Source organism: Clupea harengus, chromosome 9, assembly GCF_900700415.2.
Source record: "Clupea harengus chromosome 9, Ch_v2.0.2, whole genome shotgun sequence".
Lineage (NCBI taxonomy): Eukaryota > Metazoa > Chordata > Actinopteri > Clupeiformes > Clupeidae > Clupea > Clupea harengus.
In genome coordinates, this window is record NC_045160.1 from 19592279 (window position 1) to 19617668 (window position 25390).

The following is a 25390-nucleotide window of genomic DNA, read 5'->3' on the forward strand; positions in this document are numbered from 1 at the left end:
TTGTGTTCTGGAACCAATGTTGTTGCCATGGCTTCTCCATAGTATTACTTTGACGACAGAGCATATTTGAACTTTTTAAACATATACATTACATTTAATTTGTACATCAGGCAGTGGGGCCTTTGTTTGGTAGAGAGGTGGCTAGGTGTTGGGTAGAGAGGTGGCTAGGTATAAAAATGTGTTTTGTTGGGACGTCTATTTTTGGTGTTGAGTCTAACTGGCTGTCCTGTGTGCTGAGCAACACCCTTAGGAGCTTCAAATATATTCACAAAGGAAGCCAATTCTGAATAGTGGTCTATGAGAGAAAGTGCACTGGTGCCAACACTCTGAATTATGATGTGCAGCTTGTGTTATTGAACCCATAGTACTCAGGGACAAAATGATTAAAGCAATATGACAAGTGATGGTGGGGTTGGTAAAGGACGTCCCCACGGATGTGGTTCGGCTGTAGGCACGGGTCTTAATTGACTTTATCAAATGTGGACTGATTACTAGAGGTGAATAGTCGGAGTGGGGTTGTGCCAGGATATCGGCTTCGACTTACTAGCAGGGATGCCACTGGTGGGATAGTTGAATCTTTGTGTTAGAATTCATAATTCTGATAAAATAATATTTTAAGAAAAATAAATCAACATAAATGTTTGTATAATGAGCTAATTTGATGAAGAATATGAGCTGAAGCAAATAGTCCGCAGATAACTTGACAGTGTGGATAAACCTATTTAAAATCTATGTGATGTCAGACTTAGGCTATGAATGCAGTGATTAAAAAAAGGCCCAATGTTTATGTTTATAGTTGTTTGTTTATTTTATATAAATTTGAATTGTATGAAATTTGAGTCACAACTTAACTGCCAAGGGAAATTGTTGGTCCCAAGGCCAAGCCAGCTGAGCAGCACTGCTCTACACAACTCCTTCCAGTCTTTTTCATACCAAGAAATATGAAGTGTGTGGTCATGAAGTGAGAAGGTGAGCTATTGCCCTATAACATTCAACAGAGTGTGATGATAAGTAGACGATTTAAATGTGCGATGTTCAAGAGTAATGCTGGAGTACTACAGGAGATGGGATTAGTGATTTGAGAAATTGTGATGTACCTGTTCACCTAAGTACCTACATTCATTATTTGAATGACCAAGCAAACAAGACAGCCATATACAGAGCAATTGTCCATAATTGCTCAATCCTTTTGATGCTGGCACTAAAATGACATTTTAAGTGTTTGGATCAGCTTATGCCATGACCCCACAGTGAAAACTGAGCTTCTGAAAATTAGCCTTTTATAGTCCATTTAGTATGTCTGAAGTGCTAAACGCAAAAGGTTCCGAAAGAACCAAACCATGTTACGACAACATTCATTCAAATATTTCAAATGTATAAAATGTAACTTATGGAATGGATCTTAAAATATTATCTATTTACCTCAGTGTCAGTGTCAATGTTGAACAGGACCTTGTGCTTTGATGAAGTTTCAGTGGCTGAAAACACATGTTCTTCAACTCAGTATTTTGGAAAACACAAAAAAAACTTACACAAGTCTTCAGCTATATAATCAGCTTTGTGCATTTTAATGTTGTGCATCTTCTGGCATACAGTCTTTTCCAAGGTATATTCAAAGGAGTATTAATCACACACCAGATTAAAACAGGTATTGAAGTGAAAAATTAAAACCATGAGTGAAATGGTTGAAAACAGTATTTATTTATTTTTTTTATTATTTTTTCCAGACAAACACATTGATTTCTGGACCACAGTAGAGGATGGAAACCTTTCACAAACATTTTTATTATCATTATTATTATTATTATTTGAAAATACAAATATAAAAGTATACTTTCCACATCTGAGATGTGAGAGAGCCCCATCCATTTTTTGAGTTTTTATTTTACAACAGGGCTTGAGCAAGCCATACAAGAAGACCTGAAAGATGCTCTCAGACGCCTGTCCATTCAGTCAGTTTCTCGCTGTTTTAGAAAGTCCATTAACATTAAAAAATGGGCAAGTGTTAAGGAATGGGCAAGGCAGTAAGTGAAGTGAAACAACCGACAGTTGAACGTATGGAAACAATTCATCACTTAAGGAGACATGGGGCTGGGAAATATTATAGTCCCCACTCAAACCCCTCATAATAACATGTCTTGGCTTGTTCCACCGTGCTCGGACCCCCAACATGGTAAGACCATCCTCAAGAGTCAGCATCAGTGGTTACCCACATTCACGTCGTGTAATGCGTACAGCGCCTAAATTACAACTTTATAGTTCCTACAACACAGATGTTCCAATAATATCCTGGTTACAAACACAACTCTCCTACAACTGACTCCACAGCAACTCTGCAGCAAATGTTTTGAACAGCTACTGACAGCAAACAGTGTTGACTACTATGTTTGAAGTAGGTGACAGGGACTTCACTTTAAGCTTGAAAAACAATAACGAAGAGTCATAGTCTATGAGGCAGTTAAACATTTTAACGAAGATATATATATATACACTATACATATATATCCTGTATTTGTATACAAATATATACACATGTAATTACAGTGTGTGTGCGTGTAGAGTTGCGTTGTAAAGATGACGGGGTGAGTGGTTGACCATTGCTTAGCACTTGCCTCAAGATTCAAGTTTAAATGGATACGGTAGTACACTTCAAATCCCACCCACAACACCTTCCAGGTCAATTTTTTTTTCTTTTTCAGATATTTTTTTAAACCAACAGTTTTTTTTTCTCCAATGAATTAACTAGTCTAGCAAGATGTGTAACATTCATCAGCTGTAAACTGCTGTCAATGAGAAACAAAAGTACAGCAACAGAGCCATGCTACCTTAAAGTCCAAGCTACGAGATCAAATCAGAAACAAAACAAGAGAATTAAACTAATGGGAGGGTGTAGACTATTTAAAATGGCCACCAGCCTTTCTTTTAATCAAAGACTAGAGCAAGACATTCACTTTATATATCTTATTTTAATACAGTACAGTACAGTAAATGGCAAAGGGTGCAACTGGTAACTCTAACAAATATCTTGCAAACTGCAACGCTATCTATAACAGTTTAGAGGATACAGTATAGCCAGTTAGCATCTATTGCTAAACTGAATTCAGCAAAACGGTTAGTATTAGAGACCCATGAGGGTAAAAGAACATCTGAATAATAATAATAATAAAGATAATAATAATAATAATAATAACCCACTCACTCAGGACAACCAGTCTTCTCCATTTCAACAAAAAAAAACACACTGCATCTGGCTTCCTCAACTACAGAGGAGTGGTAGTCAAGTTTTTACTCCACAGCACCTGAGGCATGAAGTTAAATATGCCCAGCTCTGAGTGAGGGATGAAAAGCGGTGTTGGGCACGAGTCAGCCAAAGTCTTCACCCAATCAATGTGCCTGCCTACATGCTCATATATGTATAAGTTCCTCTATGTAACTGAATGCGAGTATGTGTAGGAGTGTGCACCTACATAAATGTCTTACCGTGTATGACATCTAAATCCTCATGAGATGGCAACTCACCTGAAAGCATCTAAATTTAAATGGATATGGGCTAGTTCATTGATTAAGACAAAGAGCTGGTTTCCATGTTGTTGGAGTACAAAAATAATGTTTCAGATGAGTGGAAACTAAACTACCGATCTGTCCAGGCAGACTTGTTAAAAAAGAAGAAAAATAAAACCAGTATTGAAAATAGTAGCGCCATGGGCAATTGGGAATTTTTTTTAAGAGTACAAACATCAAAACCAAGTCGAGTTTCCATTGATATTTAGTTATTATCCTATCATTATTATCATTATTCTGTTAGAACTTTCTAGAAAAATATGTTTTTTTTTCTCGCTCATGTAATAAAATCCTCCACTTCATAATTATAGCTTGTGTCCCTCTTAAAAAAATTATAAAAAATAAAACAGTTTTGCATATCTAGCATTAGCATTTAAGGTAGTATGGCACACCCCTCTTAAAACATTCAAGGGCGGGAATCCAATTGATGTCTTGTTTACAATTCTGTTCGTACAGCAATTTCTTATTTTGTAGATTTTCAATCCGTGAGAGCTTTGGTTAGTTGAAACCATGTGAGATTAGCGAAAAGACAGAAAAAAAAATGATAAACACAAAAAACTGAATAATGCTATGAAAATAACCATTAGCATTTGATTTTCTGTTGTTGAACTAATAATCAGTAAGAGGAAGTTCTATCCTCACTGGTCCTAAATCTAATCTACTACAACTACATCTTAAGTCTTAATTACATAACATCTACAACTACTCACTAGGAGAGTGGGAGACAAACGTTAGAGAGAGAGAGAGAGAGAGAGAGCAGAGACAAAATATGAATGCGAGAGAAAGGGATGGGGAAAAGGAGGGGGAAAGGTGAGAATAACAAAGGGGTTTTGACCACTACACTGGCATCATAGACATCACTGTCACATTTTTTTTTGTTTTTGTTTTTTAAATACACTACTGAGATACAATGACCAACATAAGAGTGTATGTGGTGACAGGGAATGGAGACAGAGAGTAAATGATAAAAGAGTACAGCACATAATTATATCATTATCTGTATCATAATTATTAGTAGTAGTATCATTAACAACCACAACAAATTGATTTAAAAAAAATCCCAAATTCAGTATCATTCAAATAAAATGATTTAAGGGATTATATCATCATTTTCATTTTTAAATACATTTTTAAAGAGTGAACCATAAGCACAGACCGCTTTGTGAAGTGTCTACCATTGTTACTCTATCAATTTTCTCCATGGTGCCTAAAAAGAATCCAGCATTCTACTTCACCTGGTTGTTCAGTGAAATGTTGTATCAGAAATCAAAGACATAAAATAATATAACACAAGATAAAAACATACTTTCAGAGAAGATAAACATCAGCATATACATCAATCGATTCATACCTTTAAATATCACTCAACTCTTTTTTTTTTAAATTTCATCTTAAAGCATATCTTTAAATGCCATTTCTCTTTGCTTGAGCAAATCCAGTCCCTACATGTAGAGGAGACGTGTGTTTAGCAGCTAGGGTTAGAATTATTTCAGTGTCTCTGCAGGCTGCATTCAAAACTCTTGTTATATATATATGGATTGGTTTGTGACATCACACAATGGCTAGTAATAACTTAATAATTACAACCCACTGGACAGTGTTTTTACAACAGTACTACTGTCTCCTCTGGCCCAGGCCTATTGGGGCTCACTGCAGGTGCTAGCTTGTAAATGATGCAAAACAAGTGACATTAACGTCCCTCTGCCTCAAACCTTCATATAAATCCCCGGGTGGAGACCATTTTAAATAGCCGTCATTTTTCATGTGCAAATAGAAAATGGTAAATTGTTTCCTACAAGTCACAGTGCAATGATTTCATCTCAAAACAATCCATTCATTATTTTCAAATGTTTCTTTTCTTTATGCCTAAAATAAATTACTTTGACATCTCTTCTAAAATAAAACTCACAGGACTGAGGTAATGGTATAAAACGTTGGTTTTTTCCGTATTCATTCAAAATAACTCAGAAGCCATTTCTCTCAAACCTCAAACTATTGAAATATTGCCTTGTGTTACATTGAATAAAAAAGACATTTAGACTTCTAGGGGAACACATCAAACTAAAAACAAACTAGATCAAAGGGGAAATTAAAAAGTAAAAACACCAATCTGTGTAATTATAATGAAATGTCTAAAACCACATATATATATTTTAATTTTTTCCTCCTCTTCTTTGAAACTGTTAAGAGTAAAATGTGTGCTTTGGATTTCCTCATAATTTGTTCTTTGCTGATTTTTAAAAAATTATTATTAATCAACCGTGAAAGACAATTAACCAGGTCTGATTCTCAGGAAGGTGTTGTGGAACAACCCTTTCTCAACGTTTCATTACAGTTCTATTTAAGATGTGTACATTTGAAGTCACTATCTAGTCAATATGCTGGTATGACACTAACACAGTTATAATGCCAAATATATTTACAGAGCAAGCCAACAGTACTTTTTTCTTGATAGGAACTTGTCCTCGGTGGGGTAGTAACGGCATTTGTGCTACAAATGTTTCTTTTTTTTTCTTGTACTGCTTAGAGCTTTTAAAGTCTTTGCTTTTAACTTAATCTTCGAGCTCTCGCACAGTAACAGCCTTCAGGACAGACACACCATCACAAAAATATCTTTCTTTCTCAAATGGTTAAATGTAGTGACTGGAATAATATTTACATATTACATATTTCTTTTTTAAAATCTGAATTCACAAAGTATTAAAAGCAAAAAAGCCTTTCTTTTTTGTCCTGACAACAAAAAGAGACACTTATAAAAAAAGGACTGTGAAAATATTATAGTCCTCTTATTGCCCAAAATAGGTAATTATGGTTAACGAGACATTACAAGGAACAAAAACAGAGCTACTAAGATTTATTAGTTACACACTCACTTTCTTAAGGTTGGATTAAAAACATTTTCCTCCTCTTTCAACCCTTTCTATGTCAATCAGCTCTTGCATGTGCAAAATGACACCTGAAGATTTGACAGTTGAGGATTGATACTAACAGTGAAAATAAACATCCATTGCACCAACTCGAACCTCAAAAGAAAAACAAAACGAAGAAATGAGCCAGATTACATAAAATGGTGACAATAAATCCTAACAAATGAAAACTTGAGATTAAATTTGACATTGAATATTTAAAAGACTATATCATAGGAGACAATAAGGAAATCAACTAATCAGAAAGGAAAACACAGAAAGAGGAAAAATGCCATAATCTTAAAGTACTGTTGTTAAGATAAGGATATAAAGAAGGATAACAAAGGACTCCAATGCCAGGTTTAGATATAGTACAGCAGATTTTCTATCATCACCATTATTTGTCATTCTTGAGATGATTAAACAATTTTCTCACTCATATATTTTTGTGTGTTTCTTTTGTTCTTCAGGTGGTGCCATCTCCACAGTCTTTTCCTGCGTCGTCGTGTATCACAATGTAGTGCTTGATGTTGTGGTGGTTGTCTTTTTTTGTGTTTTTTTTTTTCTTCTTTTTTTCTCACTGCATTACCTGTACACAGAACCCACTAGAAACTCCGCCCTGTCTTCCCCGGGCCTCCTGACAAACTCTGCTGGAATCAAACACACAGATCCATCAGTAGCCATGTCAACTTCGCTCCCCCTGCACACATGGGCTAGAGACACACTTTTCTGTCCTTGACTGAGTTTGCCTGGAGCACCGGGACCAATGGAAACCAATGGAGACCAATGGAGACCAATGGAGACCAATGGAAACGACCCCGGCTACTCTAACCACGTCCATGTTGCACTCCAGACGGGGATTCAGCCTAGGATTTCAAAGCAGGTCATGCTAACCCAGGTGCGCTCTTTGCCATGGTAACACAACAGCATTGTGCCCGAGCTCTCGCTGACACATTTGTATAGACATGTGCCGCTCCTTCTCTGGGTATGCTAACTGTAGCCTTTGATTTGGTGTCACGGCAGCAGCCAAAATCGAGTTTTTGTCATTGAAATTAGCTGTGGCCTGTCAAATCAACACAGCGTTATGCCAATTGCTGCCTGCAGAGAAATCCATAACTTATCCACCCAACAGAGATGGATTAATGGCCATATTTTATACATATGAATCAGTGGTCCAGGCACAATGCATGCAGTACATTAATCACTACCATATTGCACTGTTCTACTGGTCTACAGAGAAAATGTTGTTTTTTGTATGTTAGTCATTCACAGCATGCACAGGCAACAACTGACACAATAAAATAAATGAGTAAGTACATAAAAACAGTCCATTCCATATGAAGTGTATTTACTGTGCCAAGATAATGAAAGCTTCAGGGGACTGGTTGACCGAAACTGCACCATACTGTTGCTTTCTCTGATGAACAAATGCGTTTGGAAAATGTATAGCGGCCTTCCACCGCTGGGTACTAGCACAACCAACTGATACAGCCACGCAGCAAACACTACTGTCTGTCAAACTTCAAGTATTTGGATTGTATTACCTGACCCACTTTATAAGTCAGTCTATATTCATTTGTTTTATTTGAGTCAAATGAATATGGTAATGTCATGGTCATTCCACAGGAAATGGATCAACCACATTGCTCCCACTGCAAACTCTGCCAGGAGGGTACTCCTGGCCAACCCAAGGTAAATAAGCCAGGAAAGGGCTTTATCACATCAGACGTCAACGCACAGGAGACTCAATGCCAAAACCACTAGTCAGGCATGGGAAGGAAAGAGAGAGAGAGAGACAGATAGAGAGAGTGAGAGAGAGAGAGAGAGAGGGAGAGAGAGAGAGGGAGAGAGGAATCTGAGTGGGATCCTTGACCTCATTTTATTCACGTCCCTGACTGCAAAGGGCCGGAGCTGAAGAGGAGTAGAGTCTAGTGCTCTGTTAAACATAGCATCCTTTCACTCATGCTAGGCTACAGACCCAGAGCACAAACACACACAGCACGCATTCAGGAGAATCTGCGTACGAGTGTGGATATAGTGCCAGGACAGAGAGAGGGCAGTAAATACAAACAGATCAAATATGAAAAGTAGAGAGAGGTAGAGAAGGAGATATAGAAGATAGATAAAAAATTAAGAGAGTAAAAAATTGTGTATTAGAAAAAAAAATGGTGTGGGATTAGAAGAAAGAGATTTGACCAAGTCCTCTTGAGTATTTAAGGAGAATAGCCTTGTGGGATTCACACAGGCTCAGCTCAATGGAGTAAGATAATGTATTACTCTGACCTCCACCTCACTGTGAAATAGTAATAATGGTAGAAAATAGCAAGCAGCAAAAATGAAAACCTCCGGACAGGCATGTAGATTTCAACATGGGAAAAAAAAAACATTCTGGGAACTCTATCTCTCATGACCCCAATCAAAACTCTTCACGCTTTCACAAACACCTTTCAAAGGGTCAACAGCTGACAGACCCAATAGAGACTTGATAATGCAGTAGTTAACAGTAAATATCCTGTCAACTTATTCAGTAGACTTTACGCATTTTCCCTCTTCACTAGATTACAAACAGAAAGCAACGGAACAGTTTGAGTGAACCAAGTCACATTTAATAAACATGCCAAAAACAGATGGGAGAATGCAGATGCAGTCACATCTGGTGTAGGGCGAGGTCAGATAGAGTATTAATGAGGAGCATTCACCATAATTCGTATTAACAAAATGAAAAATGACAAGAAAGACGTGTGTGTTTCTCTTTTAAAGGGTTTCACCCGAGCTAGAGACAATGCTAGATGCATATGCGTCTCAAGTCCAAAATACTATCTTGTCTTTTATGTTTGCCAATGACACCCTGTAAAAGACAATCTTTTTTGTCATTTTTCTTCAACAGTTGTGGGAGGATGGACAACTAGACATGTACTATTTCAAAAGCAAGAAAAGCAAGGGAGAAAAGGCTGGGCAGGCGAATGAAAGACTGCTACTATGTCATAAATCAGTAATCAACAAATAATAATAATAATAATAATAATAATAAACACAAGTATTAAATGAATGATTTAAATGGCATATTATAGCTACCTCGAAAGAGATGGCAACCAACCACCTGTTAGGGTTTCAATGGTATCCATTTGTAAAAGCTGTCGCAATCAAGGGACCCTAAAAGTGTACAGTTAGTTCCTGGGTCAGTATGCATTTCAAAGAAAGAAAAAAGAAAGAATCTACTGCAGGTAAGTATACTTTATTCATACAATGTGCTGTCAGCATGAATGGAAATTAAAGTGTGATAACCTTTGGAATTAGAGTCGTTTTGGGAGGTGAGGAACTGTGTTCCCTTCTCTCTTCCAGGGAACAAATACAGTGGACGCATTTTGAGAGACAGAATTACATGGAGTCTCTTGTGCTACCCACGACTGCAGTTAACAAAATGCGTCCCATTACACCGGATATTTCACACCTTTATGCTTGAATAGATTGGATAATACCTCCCTATCACAATGGAGGGAATTCAGTGATAATGACATTTTTATATTGGAAGGATATCTTTTGTCAGGAAAGGGATTTCACTGAGGACAAAAGACTGCATACCACTTTTCTATATTTAGTTCAACTTTTAGCAAATTGATGTTGCTCTCTGTAAAGAGGCTATAAATTGTTGATAATATACACGGAATGTGCTCCAAGGAAAGGTGGCGAACCAACACATCAAAGGCAACAACTTTTCAGCATATCTGATGCTTCCTGCAGTGAATCGCATTCATGCTAACATTATATTTCATTAATAAAAATCAAAAACAGAATCATGCAGCAAAACAGTTTCAGGCAATGATGCATTGATGTCAGGAAGAAAATGGATGCCCAGAAAGGCAAACAAAACAAACAGACAGAAAGGGCCTTTCTTAAAATTTGACTGTAAACTTCTGAAATCACAAAATGTGTCAAAATGTGTTCAGTGACTCAAGCTTTCAGCAAATACTGAGACGCATTCCTGTTTTACTCTTAAATAAGACCTCATATAACTGTAAGAAACCGTCGTGTCTATATGGCTGGCCAAACCAGAGTGGTACAAAATTATATATATAATAGGCACATAATAATAAAATACTAATAAAATAAGATGATTCTGGAGAATCTACTAATGAAAAATGTGCGGTCCTATTTAGAGGAGAGCTGCACAATTCACAGTTACCTTTCAGTCCCTTCTGAGCGTTCACCGCCCGTCCAATGGACAAATGCCAGACAGATCAAAGACATAACAAACAGAGGGCATACAAATGCCCTACTCCATTTTTTTGTCCCTCTCTCTCAACACGTCTCGATGGTTTTTTTTTTCCTCACTTGTGCCTCTAAGTAGTTTCTTTATTCCTTTTTTTCCCCTCCCTTTTCGCACAGTAGACCAGAGCAGAAAAGGGAATAGTGGTAATTCTCACAATAGGCAGTGATTGGGCCCGTGCCTGCTCATCAGCCCCCCGTAGGTAACAGTCTGCTCCTGCCTGACTACCCCCTCACCCCTGCACTCCCTCCCTCCAACTACAGGCAGGGTAAAACAAAAGGCATTCAGAGTAATGAACGCCTGCCAGTGTGGAAAGGGCAGGAGAACATACACTCATGATGGCTTTCCTTCCAGGGACTTGTCTCACTGTCTTACTGGTTTGTTTTCTGTGTGTGTGTGTGTGTGTGTGTGTGTGTGTGTGTCACGGATATTTGGGGGTTGAAATTGCTACAGAACAACATAGTGAAAGAGACTACGAGGCAACTGGATGCAAAATACTTCTGTCTTTTTTTTCTTTTTTTAGGGAAAAAGTATTTTCCTTAATATATCTGGTTGGCACTTGAACACAGCATTCTGACACATTATTGTGTTGATGACAGGTGTTGTATGTTCACAGTTTCTTATACTGAGGCTGATGACAAAAAAAGGAATGTGAGAACTGGAAGATGAAGAAATGTTTGCGGAGAGAAATACTGCCCGACGGCTCTGCCACCATATGAAGAGCAAGCACCTGCTCGCTCGTGGTCTTGTGCGATCTCTTACATTTCACACACATTCTGAGGCCATTCTCTGCTTTGAAAGCCACTCTGAATGCAGTCTAGGGCTGTGATAATTAGATACGAGGGCTTGGAGAGAAATGAGCTCTATTCAATTTCATACCCAGAATTCCAAGCATCCTGAAATATCTCTGGGAGGGCTTGAGACTTCTGTTGTGTTCTTAATTAAAGCAGTGTTACTTACTGGTTATCCCCAGCAGAATCTGGTCAACATTTGTAAGTCATTGTAGAGATTCTCACTTACAATGAATTAACTTAAAGTCTAAAAGCTCATTAATCACACCCAATGTGCAAATGGGAAATATCTGCTCCATCGCTAAGGAGAAAATGCCCTCATACTGAGTGCAAGCCTCTGACTACACTGGGCGTGTTTCAAAGCCATATTGAATTCTCATGGTGGGGTTAATATTAAGGCATGATTTTGATACTAGCGTTCTTCAGATGGATAGGCGCGGGCGAAATGTGAGAAATCAAGTTGAAAAGAGGACATAAAGAGAGGGAGGTGGATGCCTGGATCCACCTGGATGGATATGTAGATTGGACTGGGTTTGAAATGGCTACAATGTAGATGGCTGTCGATGCTGGATATCGCACCATTTTACGGGCAGGTCAAATAGAGAGCAAGTGTGTAAGAGCGAGTGCCAGAGGGGTGAAAGCTGGAACAGTGGAGATTAATGGAGAGTGAGGATGGACTGGACTGGGGTGACCCGTGTTGGCTGAGCTAAAGGTGACCTGGGGGTAGGGGGGCATGGATGGGCGGGGGGGGGCATGGGTTGGATCAGGGTGTATGGAGATACTTACGGCAAGGCTGTGGCCAAAGCCAGAGGCGGGCTGGGGGCTAGCAGCACTTATGTAGTTCCCCACGCCAGAGTCCTGGCTGGTGGGGCCGTACAGGTCAGCCACAGGCCCTGGGCTGCTGGCGCCGGGAAAGCCTCCAGGCCGTGCTGGGTTACCTCCTGCCAGGGGAAGCAGGGCAGCTATTTAGCACTGGTGCTGTGCAGAGATCAAACGTGCTGAGCGAGGAGCTTGCATGCACAAAACAAAGAAATAAACAGGTACACTATCTAGTACACCGGAAAATAAATGAAATTGTAATTTGTAATGAAGAAAATAAATATCAAAGATTGACACAAATAAAACCAATGAGACAGCGCATCCATTCAGTTTTTCGCGATTCTGTGATTTTCAAATTGAACGCAAAATCAGCTATTTACTGCATTCGTTCCCGCGACACTGCATGTATTTTATTTATACTGCATAAAACTGCATAAAATAAGATGTTAATGTTAAATTTCAACTTATTCCTGCTTCTTCTGGCCTCCTGATGGTGGTATGAGGTTTTGCACAGTCTGTCAACTACTGCCATTGCTTAGTTTCAGTTGTTCGGTGTTAGGTGTGTGAGGGATCGACGACCGTGGTTAAGTTAGCTTGGTATTAGACAGCATGTTATTCTGCCTGGCAAACAGTTGTGAAATTGTATATAGTGTTTGTAGATAACATTTGGCATACTGTGGCGTTCAACTGATTGTCTTGCACGTAGATCACATTTAAAAAATAAAATCCTGTTTCTAAATTTCACGTATAGGCTTATTGAATTATTATTGGTAATTAGCGGGAGAAGAATATCGGTGAGGAATAGTTAACACATTTTGAATAATCATGTTTTCTGTTCAGGTTTCTTTAAACAATAGTACAGGATTACTTATGATTAATGTTCTGAATCATGACTACAGAACTGGGAATACAGCTCAAAGCATGACATTTTATTTCAGCTTATTTCAGTAACATGGATGAAATGACCATAGAATTATGGTTGAAAAAGAACACATCTAAAATGATTGTTCTTGTTGCATGAAATGACACACAACTTTGTTATTTTTAACGCAAAAAATATATATAAAAAACTAAATCACGAAATCCTGGGGGACTGACAAAGGGCAAAGGAGGTATGTATGTGTCTACCAGGCTCAAGTCATCCTCCCCACCTTTCCCCAGTGTTGTTCAATGACCAAATTAAAAATGGAAATCCAATATTTTGAAATTGTAACATAAAGTTACGATCAAAGAGAAATTGAGAAATGAACTGGTCCCATTCTTAGAGCCTGTGTGTAGATCCATACATAGATGGAAATGACATATCCAGCTGACCAGCAGACTACTTCAAACCACACAGGTACTTATTATTATTAATCTGTGCCTACAAATGGCCATGCACAACTAACAGTCGACAGACTTGGGGACATATCTGAAGGCAGCATTTGTATCTCATGCTAACTACAGCAGCAAAAAGAGCAGTGAGCAGAGCTAGATCTGTGCTGCTAGGGTATGAAACGAGGGGGTGTTACAGAGAAAGATAACTACAGGGACTCCTCTTTGGGGGATTCTTTGGATTGGTAAAATGAACTGTTTTACAGGTCTCAATCATAATCATATCCTCTAACTCTCCTATCTCTCTCTCTCTCTTCTCCCCTCCTCTTCTCACACCTACTGTGGGGTATTTTTTCAGCTGTCATCAAAAATATGACTTGCCACTCCATGAGTACTTCTCTGGGATGGCACCGGGGAATTCTGGCACAACACCCCCTATCTAATCAACACCTGTCACTTTGGCAAGAGGTCTCTCCCTCTCTCCCCACACTCCCCCTCTGCTTCTTTAAATATACAAGAGTGATTACTGGACCCGCTGGTATCGTGGGCATCTCAGCACACTGGCAACTGGCAACGGTAAGGAAATTACCGCAGGTGCCATAGGTACCAGGCCACCGCAGAGTCCCTTTTCCACAGCATTAGAGAAAAAGCTTATTCGTCCATCGGAAATATATAAAAGTGACCCAAGCAGCTTCTTGCTTTTGGTTAGTGGAACAGGATGTGACCTCGAGAGATATTGGGTATGAGACAGATGTCGGGGAGCATGCCAGGACTAAGAGGGCTTGGGGCTCACAGCTCCTGTTGTGGAGGATCTATATAGTCTGGCAAAGGTATGGATGACTTCAGAAGAGGGTGTATGTGAAGGGAAAGAGACTTAATTAGATAAGATTAAAAGAGATTCAAAGAGAAGCGCGATAAAGAGGCACAGCGGGCCAAATCTGAGACCTGAGATGGAGAGGGCAATACTAGCTAATTTTGGAAAGCATAGCACATCCGTCAGAAAATCCCAAACCATTAATGATGGTCGTTAAAAATGTGAGGGCAGAGTAATAGAAAAGAAAGAGAGAGAGAGAAAAACCCTAACATAATGGATGCAGGCTTTAATCGCATATCGTTAAAACTACTGTCTGCTCAATATAATGTATACAACTCAACCTAGCAAACAGAGAGGCACCCTGCAACATTTACATTTCAAAAACACAAATTCTACAAAGTCTACAGTGCTCCAGTTCAACGAAAATAACTTATCTTTGAAAAACTCCAGGGCCCCAGTACGGTGGCCGGGCTCATTTTTCTCTCTATCCAGCTCTCAGTGACAGTCTCCATTAACAGGGAATATTAAATCAAACCCCTCCGTGGCCGGAAGCTTTTAGTCCACTTGGATATTCATTGGGTGGGAGGTCTATTAATGTACAGGACTTGGAGACTCAGGAGACTGAGATTCAAACGAGAAAGGAAAAGGCCAAGGTATGGAAAGAAGTGGAACATGTCATTTTTAATTTGTGTACTAACTTGTCTCTCTTCTCTCTCCCTATAGCAGGGTTGCCTTCAATGCTGATTGCCGTGACCATTGTTCTCCACTATTATAATTATGTTTAAGTTTATGTGAATCAAACTATTAAAATCTATTAGAGTACCTAATTCTATTCTCTCATTGTGCCTTCTCTCTTCCACGGTCCCTTTAGACTCTCTACTGCAGGTGTTGCCGTCCCCTGCTTCCTGCTACCCATTCCGAGGTAACAATCGTGTCCAAAATTCTACTACACATTTCCTACAATGCATCACACATGCATTCGGATTGCCAGTTTAATTACCCATTTCTATGCAAATATGATCACAATCATCAATTCATTCTATTAATAGGAACCCTATGAGTATGACCCTAAATATGTTGTATGACTATTATATTTGCATACTGGCATTATGAACACTTTGTCTACACACTAAGCTGTTCTTCAACCACTACTTTGAATGCTGGCTTTCTCCATTTTTATCTTGTATGTATCACGTATATACCATCTTGTATGTATCATGTAATCTTGTGTGTATCATGTATATTTGTCACATGTATGCTAATATGTTTATTCTTATGTATATATGAATCGCCAAGCAGATGGGTCTGCCCTTATGAGTTGGGTTCTGCTCAAGGTTTCTTCCAGGTAAAAGGGAGTTTTTCCTTGCCACTGTCGCCTTAATCCTGAGGCTTCAGGCTCTGGGCTCTGTAAAGTACCTTGAGATAATTTACATTGTTATTGGTGCTATATAAATAAAATGTAATTGAAATTGAATTGAAATGGAAAAAAACCCCATAGGAAGTGGAAACCAATTTGGAGGAGCAAAAATCAGGATTTAAAAGCCTTGATCCAAAAAAAGCATTATGAATAAATGTACTACAAACTCATCTGTGCCGGCATGGAAAGATAACATCCTATCACAGGTGATAAAGTGGTGAATTATTTCCCATTCCCAACATGCCAACTCACCAAAAGTAAGTTGAGGTGAGACAACAGCACTACACCCAACAATGTCTATTACCAGGCCTGGACCAAGTAAAATAGGATGCTGTATATGATTATAAGCACTACCATAAACTATACATTTGACAAGTTGTATGTGATTTAGTGTACTACACTGGGCTGTCATAGTCCTGTTCCAAATATTTCCCTTTTCCCTAGGTGTTCTTTAGTATTCTAATCAGGGCCCTCTCCCCCGATGATTGCAGTGGAAAGCTATTACTGACTGGCTCATTCTTGTTTTCACAGCAAACTATAGTCTTGGTAATTGGCAAAATCTGCAGACCAGCAAAAGCCTTTGGGGTTGAGAAAAGGACTTCAGGCAAGGCTTTCTTTTGTCAACAGTTCTTCTACAAATGCATTGTCAGGTGCTGGGAGTACTGAGCCTAAACAGCATCAAGAGAGCGCCTCGATAGGTGAGCAGCTTCAGCGGCACACAGCATCAGTTCAATCGAACCAACACATTTCAGGCCCCATTATTCATCAGCTATTGTTGTCAGTCCTTCAACATGTATTGGAAAAAAAATATTGTAAAATTAAATTAGCTGTCATTCCCTGCATATATTTGGAGCCCATAAGTAGTAGAATACAAGTACCTGACTGGGGACTCGAGAAAGGGGTTTACCTAAGCAGCTCGACACACTGAATGGATGTCATGCTTCTTATAAAGTCAATTTAGACCAGCTCAGAGGTAATAGCAAGCCAGTTCCTCCTAGACTATTAAATTATGCCAATTTAAGAGAGAAACAATATCGAATGTAACAGAAAACATGGATGAGATTTGCATCGATATGAATTGTTTGAATTTTTCAATTAAAATAATGCCTCTTTGTTAGCTAGCTATAAAAATGAAATTGCTTGAGACAAATAATATGTCAGGTTACCGCTACTAAATAAAACAAGGAGTGTTTCATACTTGTTCTTGATACTGTGCAGGCTGTTTGTGTACCTATTAGGTTGCTACACTGTGTAACATTTTTAGCTACATCATGGCCATTGTCCCCATATTTACCATGTTAAATTACTGCAGCCAATCCAGATTTTTTTTAAACGTTGGTGCAGATGATGTCATGACTTTCAATGCTTTTGTCCTACCAAATTAATTATGCTTGCAGTATACACGCAATCCAGCTGACGCAAAATTCACTTCAGGCTATGCAGCAAATGTGTGTTTCCTGGTTGCTATGGTTGCTATGTTAGCTAACTAGCTAAGGAAATGGTTTCCTAAGCTAGAGATAGCTAGCATAGTTAATAGCTAGGTTAACGCATGACCTTGCAAACCTTGTCTGACTATAGATGGCATGGCTGTGCACTTGAATACTGATGATAAATGCTTCTTTTCTGCATGCGATTAATCGTATTCAAACATTCAACAACTTACCACAATTAGCCTACTACACGACATGTGCTGGTCTTTAAGACTATATATTTTTTTAATTCCTCCCAAACAGTTGACTCTACGTCAGCATTGGCCTTGCAAGGAACAATAGATGGTGTGTTGAGCCATTTTCAACTCATAAAATGCCAATTATTATAGAAATTGTCAATTTTATCAATAGTGAAACCAGCACTGATGTGTTTCATCACAGTTCAGTTATGTCATTAAAAAATAAAAACCATTACATACACATTTTAGGGTTACACTTTGACACTTAGTACTATAGATTTGGCCAGCTCTGATCATACCAAGTTCCCCTTCATAGAAATAAGTAATATGCGGACCTACTCTGCTGTGATGTACTCTTCATGTGAGTAAGTAACTGCCACTGACATGTCTGCAAACCGTGGGAGTTTAATGGGGGTGTGCTTTGAGTTGATGTCTTCTGATGGTGTCACACACAGTTTTAACTCCATGCTCAGTGCATATGGCATGACAAATACACATGCATGGCAGTATGTAAACAACAATCAATCAATGGAAAAAAATAATGAGAATGACAAAAAAGCAAAAACAATCAAAGTAACACACGATGTTGCATTTGTAAATAAAAAGACGGGCAGCATGCAGAACATCCAGTATGCAAACAAAGTGCCAACAAGAGACATTATTCATCGCACTCCTGCTCTCATAGCACACTTTGTCTTCATCACCTCATCATCATCATCATCATCGCCACCATTATCATTTATATAACACATCCTCCTTGTCTCTTTTTTCACAGATTTCTCCCAGTCAGCTCCCCTAGGCGTCTCCCCTCCCCCCCACTCTCGTGATGGAAAAAGAGAAAAATCTGTGTCAATCAATCAATGGATCACTCATTGGAAGGAGGAGGCGAGATGAGACGATGTGTTGCGGAACGCTGGGTTGCAGTGCTGTGCAGGTGATTAGTGAGGGGGGGTGGGGGGCGGGGAGGGGGGGGGGGGTTGGGGGGTACACACCTGGGCTCTTAAACTGATCCGGGCTGTGCAGGTGCTGCTGCTGCTGCTGCGCCTGGGGCTGCGTCTGCTGCAGGGGGGAGTGGCAGGCGGACGTGGCATGCTCACTGTGCAGCAGCTGAGGGGGGTGGGGCCCCAGGGAGCCGTAGTCCGCGAAGGAGAACGCGGGGCCCCTCTGGTCGCTGGGCGAGGAATAGAACCCGTAATCGGGGTACCCTGGGAGATAACAGTCATAGGGGGGAGGAGGAAGAGGAGGAGAAGGAGGAGGAGGAGGAGGAGGAGGGAGGGGGGACTCCATCATTGTGGATAGTGGTTTCTTTTTGCATAGTATGGTTACATAGTAGACTTGTTGCTGTCATTACATGGCATGGCATTGATGTGGTACACCGGCGGTACATGAAAGAGCGATGACACGATGAAGGCTTGTGTATTGTTTATACATATGTGTGTGTGTGTGTGTGTGTGTGTGTGGGGGGGGGGGGATTTCTCAGGGTTGGCACCCTTCTGCCAGCCCTCACCACTTCAATAAAACATGCCTGTGTGTGTGTGGGTCCATGTGTGTGTGTATCCGTGTGTGTGTGTGTATGTGTGTGATTGAGAGAGAGAGAGAGAGAGAGAAAGAGAGAGAGAAAGAGAGAGAGAGAGAGAGAGAGTGTATGTGTGTGTACTGAGAAGATCTCGTGTTCTTGCCAAACATGGGAAGCTGCACTAGCACCAAACACTGCAGATCGAAACTGGGCAAAGTCAATACTGGCCTCAGCCAAATGGAGGAATGGATAAACACACGCCTCCACCTTCCTGTATTTGTCCTGTTTCACCAGAGGCGACCAGCGTCAATACAAATCTTTTCAACCAGACCCAAAAAAAGCCACTGTTGTCAGCTCACACCTCTCAGAGAGAGAGCGAGAGAGAAAAAAAAAGTCACCACAAACAGCAGTTAGGGAGGGGAAATGTAATTTAAATCAAATCAATACCCTCTTCCTGTTTGTCTAAATGCTGGTGATCAGACCAGAATAATCCTCCTATCAATCTTGCATTGATGTGAATAGGACAGTAAATGCTTAAGGTTAAAAACAGCTTAGAAGACCAGAAACCAGCCAGATGGCAAAGACACAATGAAGACAAAATGAAGACAAAATGAAGACAGTGCCTTCCCTTGCCACAGAAGTAGAATACATGGACCTGCGGGGCAATCACAACTATGCAAACAAAAGTGCCTAGGCAGATACCTGTGTTTGTGTGCTTGCATTTCTGTGCATTTGTATGAGTGTGTTGAAACAAGCCAGAAGCTGCGGATCAATTACAGTTTGACACCACCTTGCAAGTTCACGCTTTGTTTTCTCCTGCCATATGTGTTTTAAACTGGCACCGATGACCAACAGAACTGTCACACGCCTAGTAAATAATAATTAGATCATCAAAGGCCTGCCAAACGCTGTATAAACAAGAGGAATGTGTTCCCATTTGGAACGCACACATGCTGCCACAGTCCAGGAAAAAAAAAAAGAAAAACCTTTATGGTATTTATTTCCCTGCTGCTTGGCAGATTGCCAGCTCCCCCAAATTATGGGCCAAATATACGGCAGTTTTCCCATGTTGCCCACATAAAATAAACAGCCCAAATAAATTTCAGGGAGAAAAAAAAAATGGAGCTTCGTGGGGTTTATTAAGTGATAGAGAGTTTTCTTATTACTCATGTCATGACAGGAAATCAGTTTGAAGAAATAGCTTCATTTCTTTTTTTAAAAACCTTTTTTTTTTTTCTCCAGCAGGTCCTACACAGTAACTCTGGATAATGAACACGATGCATTATAGGCCAGAGCTGAGAACAATGAGTCAGCTGCGGTGTCTATTTATGGAAGATAGAGTCAAACGCTCAATGTCATGGCTATGACTGATTGTACCCTCCTTGCTGTTTTCCCCACCTCCTTCTCATCGCTGCCTGAGATAAGCACGAGAGGGGTGCTGGGTAAAGCACACAGCTGCTCTGCCCAGGGAGAGATCTTGGTGGATGGCTGCACATTCAATGGTTTCAGTGATTCTCTTGTTACGGCACGCTAATGAGTTTAAGAGGGTCCAACAAGGCGAGAAGAGGATTTAAAGAGCACTGAAACAAACATTCAAACAATGATTTACATCACACGCACAGTGCTTCTGTTCCTGGCTTACCACATCAAGAGTCTGGAAGCACAGGGTTAAGCCATTTAGGCTTTTCAGGCCTTTCAGAAACTGTACTGCAGAAACTTCAGGCCTGCACAAAATACAAAACTGTCTGAGCCAAGTCATGCACCCACATTGTTCTCTGCGATGTTTCTGATGCTTGTCTCTGATTAACCGCCTTTGTTTCTCTGTCTCTCTCTCTCTCTCTCTCACTTCTTGGCAAAAAGCAATTTCCATGGCAGGGAAATCACCAAGATTCTTTATCACTCTTTACAATGTCTCGGTGACTGCAGAATTTGATTCAAGGCCTCAACAAAGAGGAGCACATTCTCATTCCAATAATAGGGAGGTGCTTCTCTGCTACCTCAGGCTAACTACACTCTCTGGTTGGACAGTGGGAAAGAAAAACAAGGCCGCAGGTTGCATGACGGTTGCTTGACCTGTTGTTTTCCAACACCTGGAAAATGAACAAGGTCTTTTTAATTGAATGTCATGACACTGGCGAGATCAAACATATGAATTCATTCCCAGTGCAATGCTTTGATAGGAGAGCATTCAGCTCACTTTTCCCTTGAGATTAATTATTTAACAAAATAGCCAGTGAATTTGCCTGAACGAGACATCTCTTCAGTTTGCATTGACCTCAAGGGCTTCTGTCTACACGGTAAAGGCTGGGAAATGCCCACTTGAGCAGTTGCCCCGTCTTAAGAGGAACTAGACAAGAAGGAGAGCAGAGAGGGGGAAGAAATGCTCTTTAGGTTTTGCAATGCATTTCTGATGTGGGCTGTTAATAGCGGCATGTCCTTGAGGTTCAAAGTGATCTTAGGTTCCCTGGCTCTTAATTAGACGAAAGCCGCTGTCCCATTCTATTTCCTCTCATCTTCTTAATTAGATCTTTAACAACAAACAAATGAAGACCTTTTACAAAGCGAGGCGTTATGACCCCCCCAACCCCCTCCTCCCTTTCATTTATACACCCAGGAGGAGGAGGGAGGCTGGGGGTGTGAGAGGGGAGAAAGAGAGAGAGAGAGAACGCGCGAGAGCGAACGAAAGAAAGAGAACGAGAGAGCGAGAGAGAGAGAGAATGAAAGAGAGAGAGATTTCCATTTGTCTCCCATTCCCTTGCCTCTGATCAAACACAATGGAACAGACCCTTTGGTGTAACACGTGCAATCCCCCACACAGCATCAATCCAACTGACATGGAATAAAAAAATGACACTAAGCAAACACACCTGGCAGCTTTGTTTCCCGACACACATAAATGAGCTGTGAAGGTCTCATCTAATAATTACATAAAAAGCAAAGGCCTCTTATTACTCACTCACTTCCGAGCTAACGATGGCACGATCTGCGTAAAAGGTGGAATAAATGCAGTTAAAAAACCCTCATCCTCATCTCCTGACTACAGACTCCGCGCAAACCCACCATCTGGAAAAATGGAGCCAACCTGAGTGTTGCTGCCAGGTAATTTTCCCTTTCTGTGCGCATGCAAATGCCTCGCTTTGACCGCGTACCGGTGAGGCTAGGAGACGGCTCTGAATTAAGTATGCACAGTTTCGGAGACATCAAAGTTGCCACAATAGTGTCTCGCTTCTGATGTTCCTCTTACAGGCTGCCGTACTTTTTTCTGCTTGGCTGCAGACTGGGGCTCTGCATGATTTATGCCTTAGCAGATATCACAGGAACTTTCAGGAGAGATGGGAGGAAAGAAATACATATATGAATAAACCATTTGTACAATACCTACAAGATTGACATACATATACACATCTCTTATCTGCAATTTCACCATTTTGCGAAAAGTAATTGCTTCCATGCTCATCTGCCCTGAAAAACTACTGAGCCCTAAAACAGGAAACTATACTCTACTAAACTAAGCTGTGTGGAAAGAAGTTGTCCTACAGAATATATATATATTATTATTATATTATATATATATACATAGTTTCCTGTTTATATATATATAATATATATATATATATATATATATATATATATGTGTGTGAAGGACTTCTTCTTTCTGTGCCTATCTGTTTACTCTCCATCAAAGCCAAAAACACAAGAAAACTCTGTTGCTTGATAGCGCTTGAGCTGCTGAGTTTTGGAGCAGGAGATGGATGTGTGAGCGCATGGTGTCTGACTTGATGAATAGACCCTCGCCTCAGCACCGCCTCAGCACCGCCCGCAGCCCCAGGTGGGTGTGGTAGCGGCGGCGCTCCACTCCAGCTATTAGTCACTCCTGTTTTCTGCAGGCGCGCTATGTGACTGGCGTGGCGCGTGTGTGAAATGAACGTAGGAAGAGGGTTGGAGAGGGGTGGGGGGTAAAAGCAACGGAGGGACGCCATCGCGCCCAGACGGCATGAGTGCCGTTCGTTTGGAAGTGTGCAGATGTGTGCCGATTGGGAAACATCTGCAGGAGAGTGGCCCTTTAACCCACAGAAAGAACGACTGACCACACGTCTCTCTCCAGGGGGATGTCTCACTCTCCTCTGACCACACGTTTCTCTCCAGGGGGATGTGGCAGCTGTCAGCTGACCAGGGTCGCGCCACTGCGGGATGCCAACAACTCCACCCTCAGGACCACCCACCCGCCTGCCCACCTTCACCTCCAAGCCAAACCTGGCGGCTTCCAGCTCTCTCTACACAACTCTTTCACACATACTCTCCCTTTTTCCCCCATCTCACTTGATATCTCTCGTCTCCTCCCTATATCTCTCGCTTCCTCTCTCTCTCTCTCTCTCTGCGAGACATTTCATTACTCTATGTCTTTTTCTTGGTGCTCATTCTCTCTCTGTCAATGTCTTTCTTACTGTGATAGTAAACACACTGTCTGCTGACAAAAACAAACACACAAAGCATGAATATAAATAAGTCCATGAATGGACGGCCACCTAAAAGAAGCCGCCGTTTTTATCAGCTGTTAGGAGAAGCGAATTAGGCAATTTGTCAGCATAGTGGTGCAGCACAGTAGCGTGTGCTCCAGCAGAAGATTCCGGGCTTTTGTACGCTCTCCTCAGAGCTGTCATCTACTCTGCTGGCTAATTACTGTTGCTACACCAAAGACCACCAGCCCTACTGTTTAGTGACATATCCAAGCCCCTAGGGTGACTATACAGGCCTCACTGGAGGAGAAGAAGAGAGAGAGGGAGAGAGAGAGGGTAGAAAGAGAGATCTAGGGGGAGAGGAGGGAGGGAGGGAGAGGGGGGGTTAGAAAGACAGAGCTAGAGAGAGAGAAAGAAGGAGGGAGAGCGTAAAAGAGATATCGCTTTTATTTTTCCGCATCGGTCTCATGGCCCCCTCTCCAGGGCCCTATAACTGCATTGGGTAACACATCACGCCCAGCCCTTCTGCTCCGAGCGCGCCCCTGGGCCTGGGCAGAGACTGTGTGTGATCCCCCGCAGTACCGCCGCCGCTTACACATGCGGAGTGTGTTGGCGTAATTGACCGTGTCAGGTTCACTTAGATGTAAAGATGATGATCTGCTGTTCTACCACCACCTGTTTGCTTCTCTCAAGCCCTCAAAACACACGGACAGAGAGAGCGGGGTTGTTAGCTGCCGGTCTGTGTGTGCCTATGGAACAGCCGCTGCTAGGACTTCTCTAGTTTTGCCTTGAAGAAGGAAGAGAATAGCTTGGGAGGTCCACAGTTGTTTATCTCTTCAGTGCCAGAGCAGGGGCCTGGTCTGCCTCCACCTATGAAGTGCTGATCTAGACCATCATGGGGGCAGTAGTGTAGTTAATTGCAGGGGGGAAATGAGGGCACCTTTTGAACAGGTGCAAAACAAAACAACACAGAGACTGCTGTCTCCTGTCTGCTCCTGCCATGGTGTGCCTTAAGCTAGTTTGCTTGCTCAAACAAAATGAATGTAGAAATAAATTACTTCTAAAAAAAAAAAAAAAAAAAAAAAATACATCAGGGGGTTTTCATTTCTGCTGCAATCAGCACACAGAAAATACATTACTGAAACAGGCACAATGAACAAGCTGTGGCAAATCTCTCTTTTTCATGAAGAAGCTCAGCAATCAGTGCGGTTCAAATGCCTATCATTGCATCGAAAATGTTGATCACGGGATCATCACAATAAAATCAGTGGTGTATTATGAAAGAGGGAAGGGAAAACAAGCAGCCGGTAACACGAGAGGAAGCAGACCAAAAGCCCATTGTGAGATGTGCACCAGGCTCGAGAGACAAAATGGGTCACTGCGTACGAAACCCACGCTTCAAACCTGACTTGTCAGCAGTGCATTAACACAATCTGCCTGTTGATGTAAGCAAAATATTGCCTTTTTAAAACTCTGACTATAGCTTTTCACAAAGAATATGGAAAGAGTGGGGAGGGGGGGGGGGACGCTGACATTTTTTGTACGGTGAGTTTGGAGCACTATCCAAAAGAGAGAGAGAAAAAAAAATAAAACACCTTCAAGGACCACTGCCAACCTTGGAAATAACATTTCACACAATCATCTACTTCAAGCGGGGGATGTCACAGACGGTGAATACATCTGAGGGCACCAGAGTGGGGAATCTGTGCTCTCTAACAAAACACTGTCATTTTTTAAAAGCACTGACCCTGCAGTCCCTCTCCTCGAGACACGCGCCACTCCATTTATGAACTCAATTTATGTGTGTGTGTGTGTGTGTGTGTGTGTGTGTGTATCTGTCTCTGTGTGTGCCTGTGTCT

At 41.0% G+C, this 25390-nt stretch overlaps 1 protein-coding gene across 10 annotated transcripts in view; it reads right to left on the minus strand.

The window, feature by feature from the left end:
* Positions 1-1682: 1682 nt before the first annotated feature.
* Positions 1683-25390, minus strand: part of msi2b (musashi RNA-binding protein 2b) — a 224199-nt gene continuing 200491 nt past the window's right edge. For 3 of the 10 annotated variants that reach the window (XM_031573762.2, XM_031573768.2, XM_031573766.2), the window contains 3 exons: positions 18551-18763; positions 12312-12466; positions 1683-7117 (listed from right to left, as the gene is read on the minus strand). In XM_031573762.2, the coding sequence (XP_031429622.1) occupies positions 7073-7117; positions 12312-12466; positions 18551-18763 (413 nt within the window). In that variant the 3' untranslated portion in view covers positions 1683-7072. Of the gene's footprint in view, positions 7118-9542; positions 9621-12311; positions 12467-18550; positions 18764-25390 lie in introns of all 10 variants that reach the window. The other 7 variants (XM_031573763.2, XM_031573767.2, XM_031573764.2 and 4 more) reach the window with 6 other exon arrangements.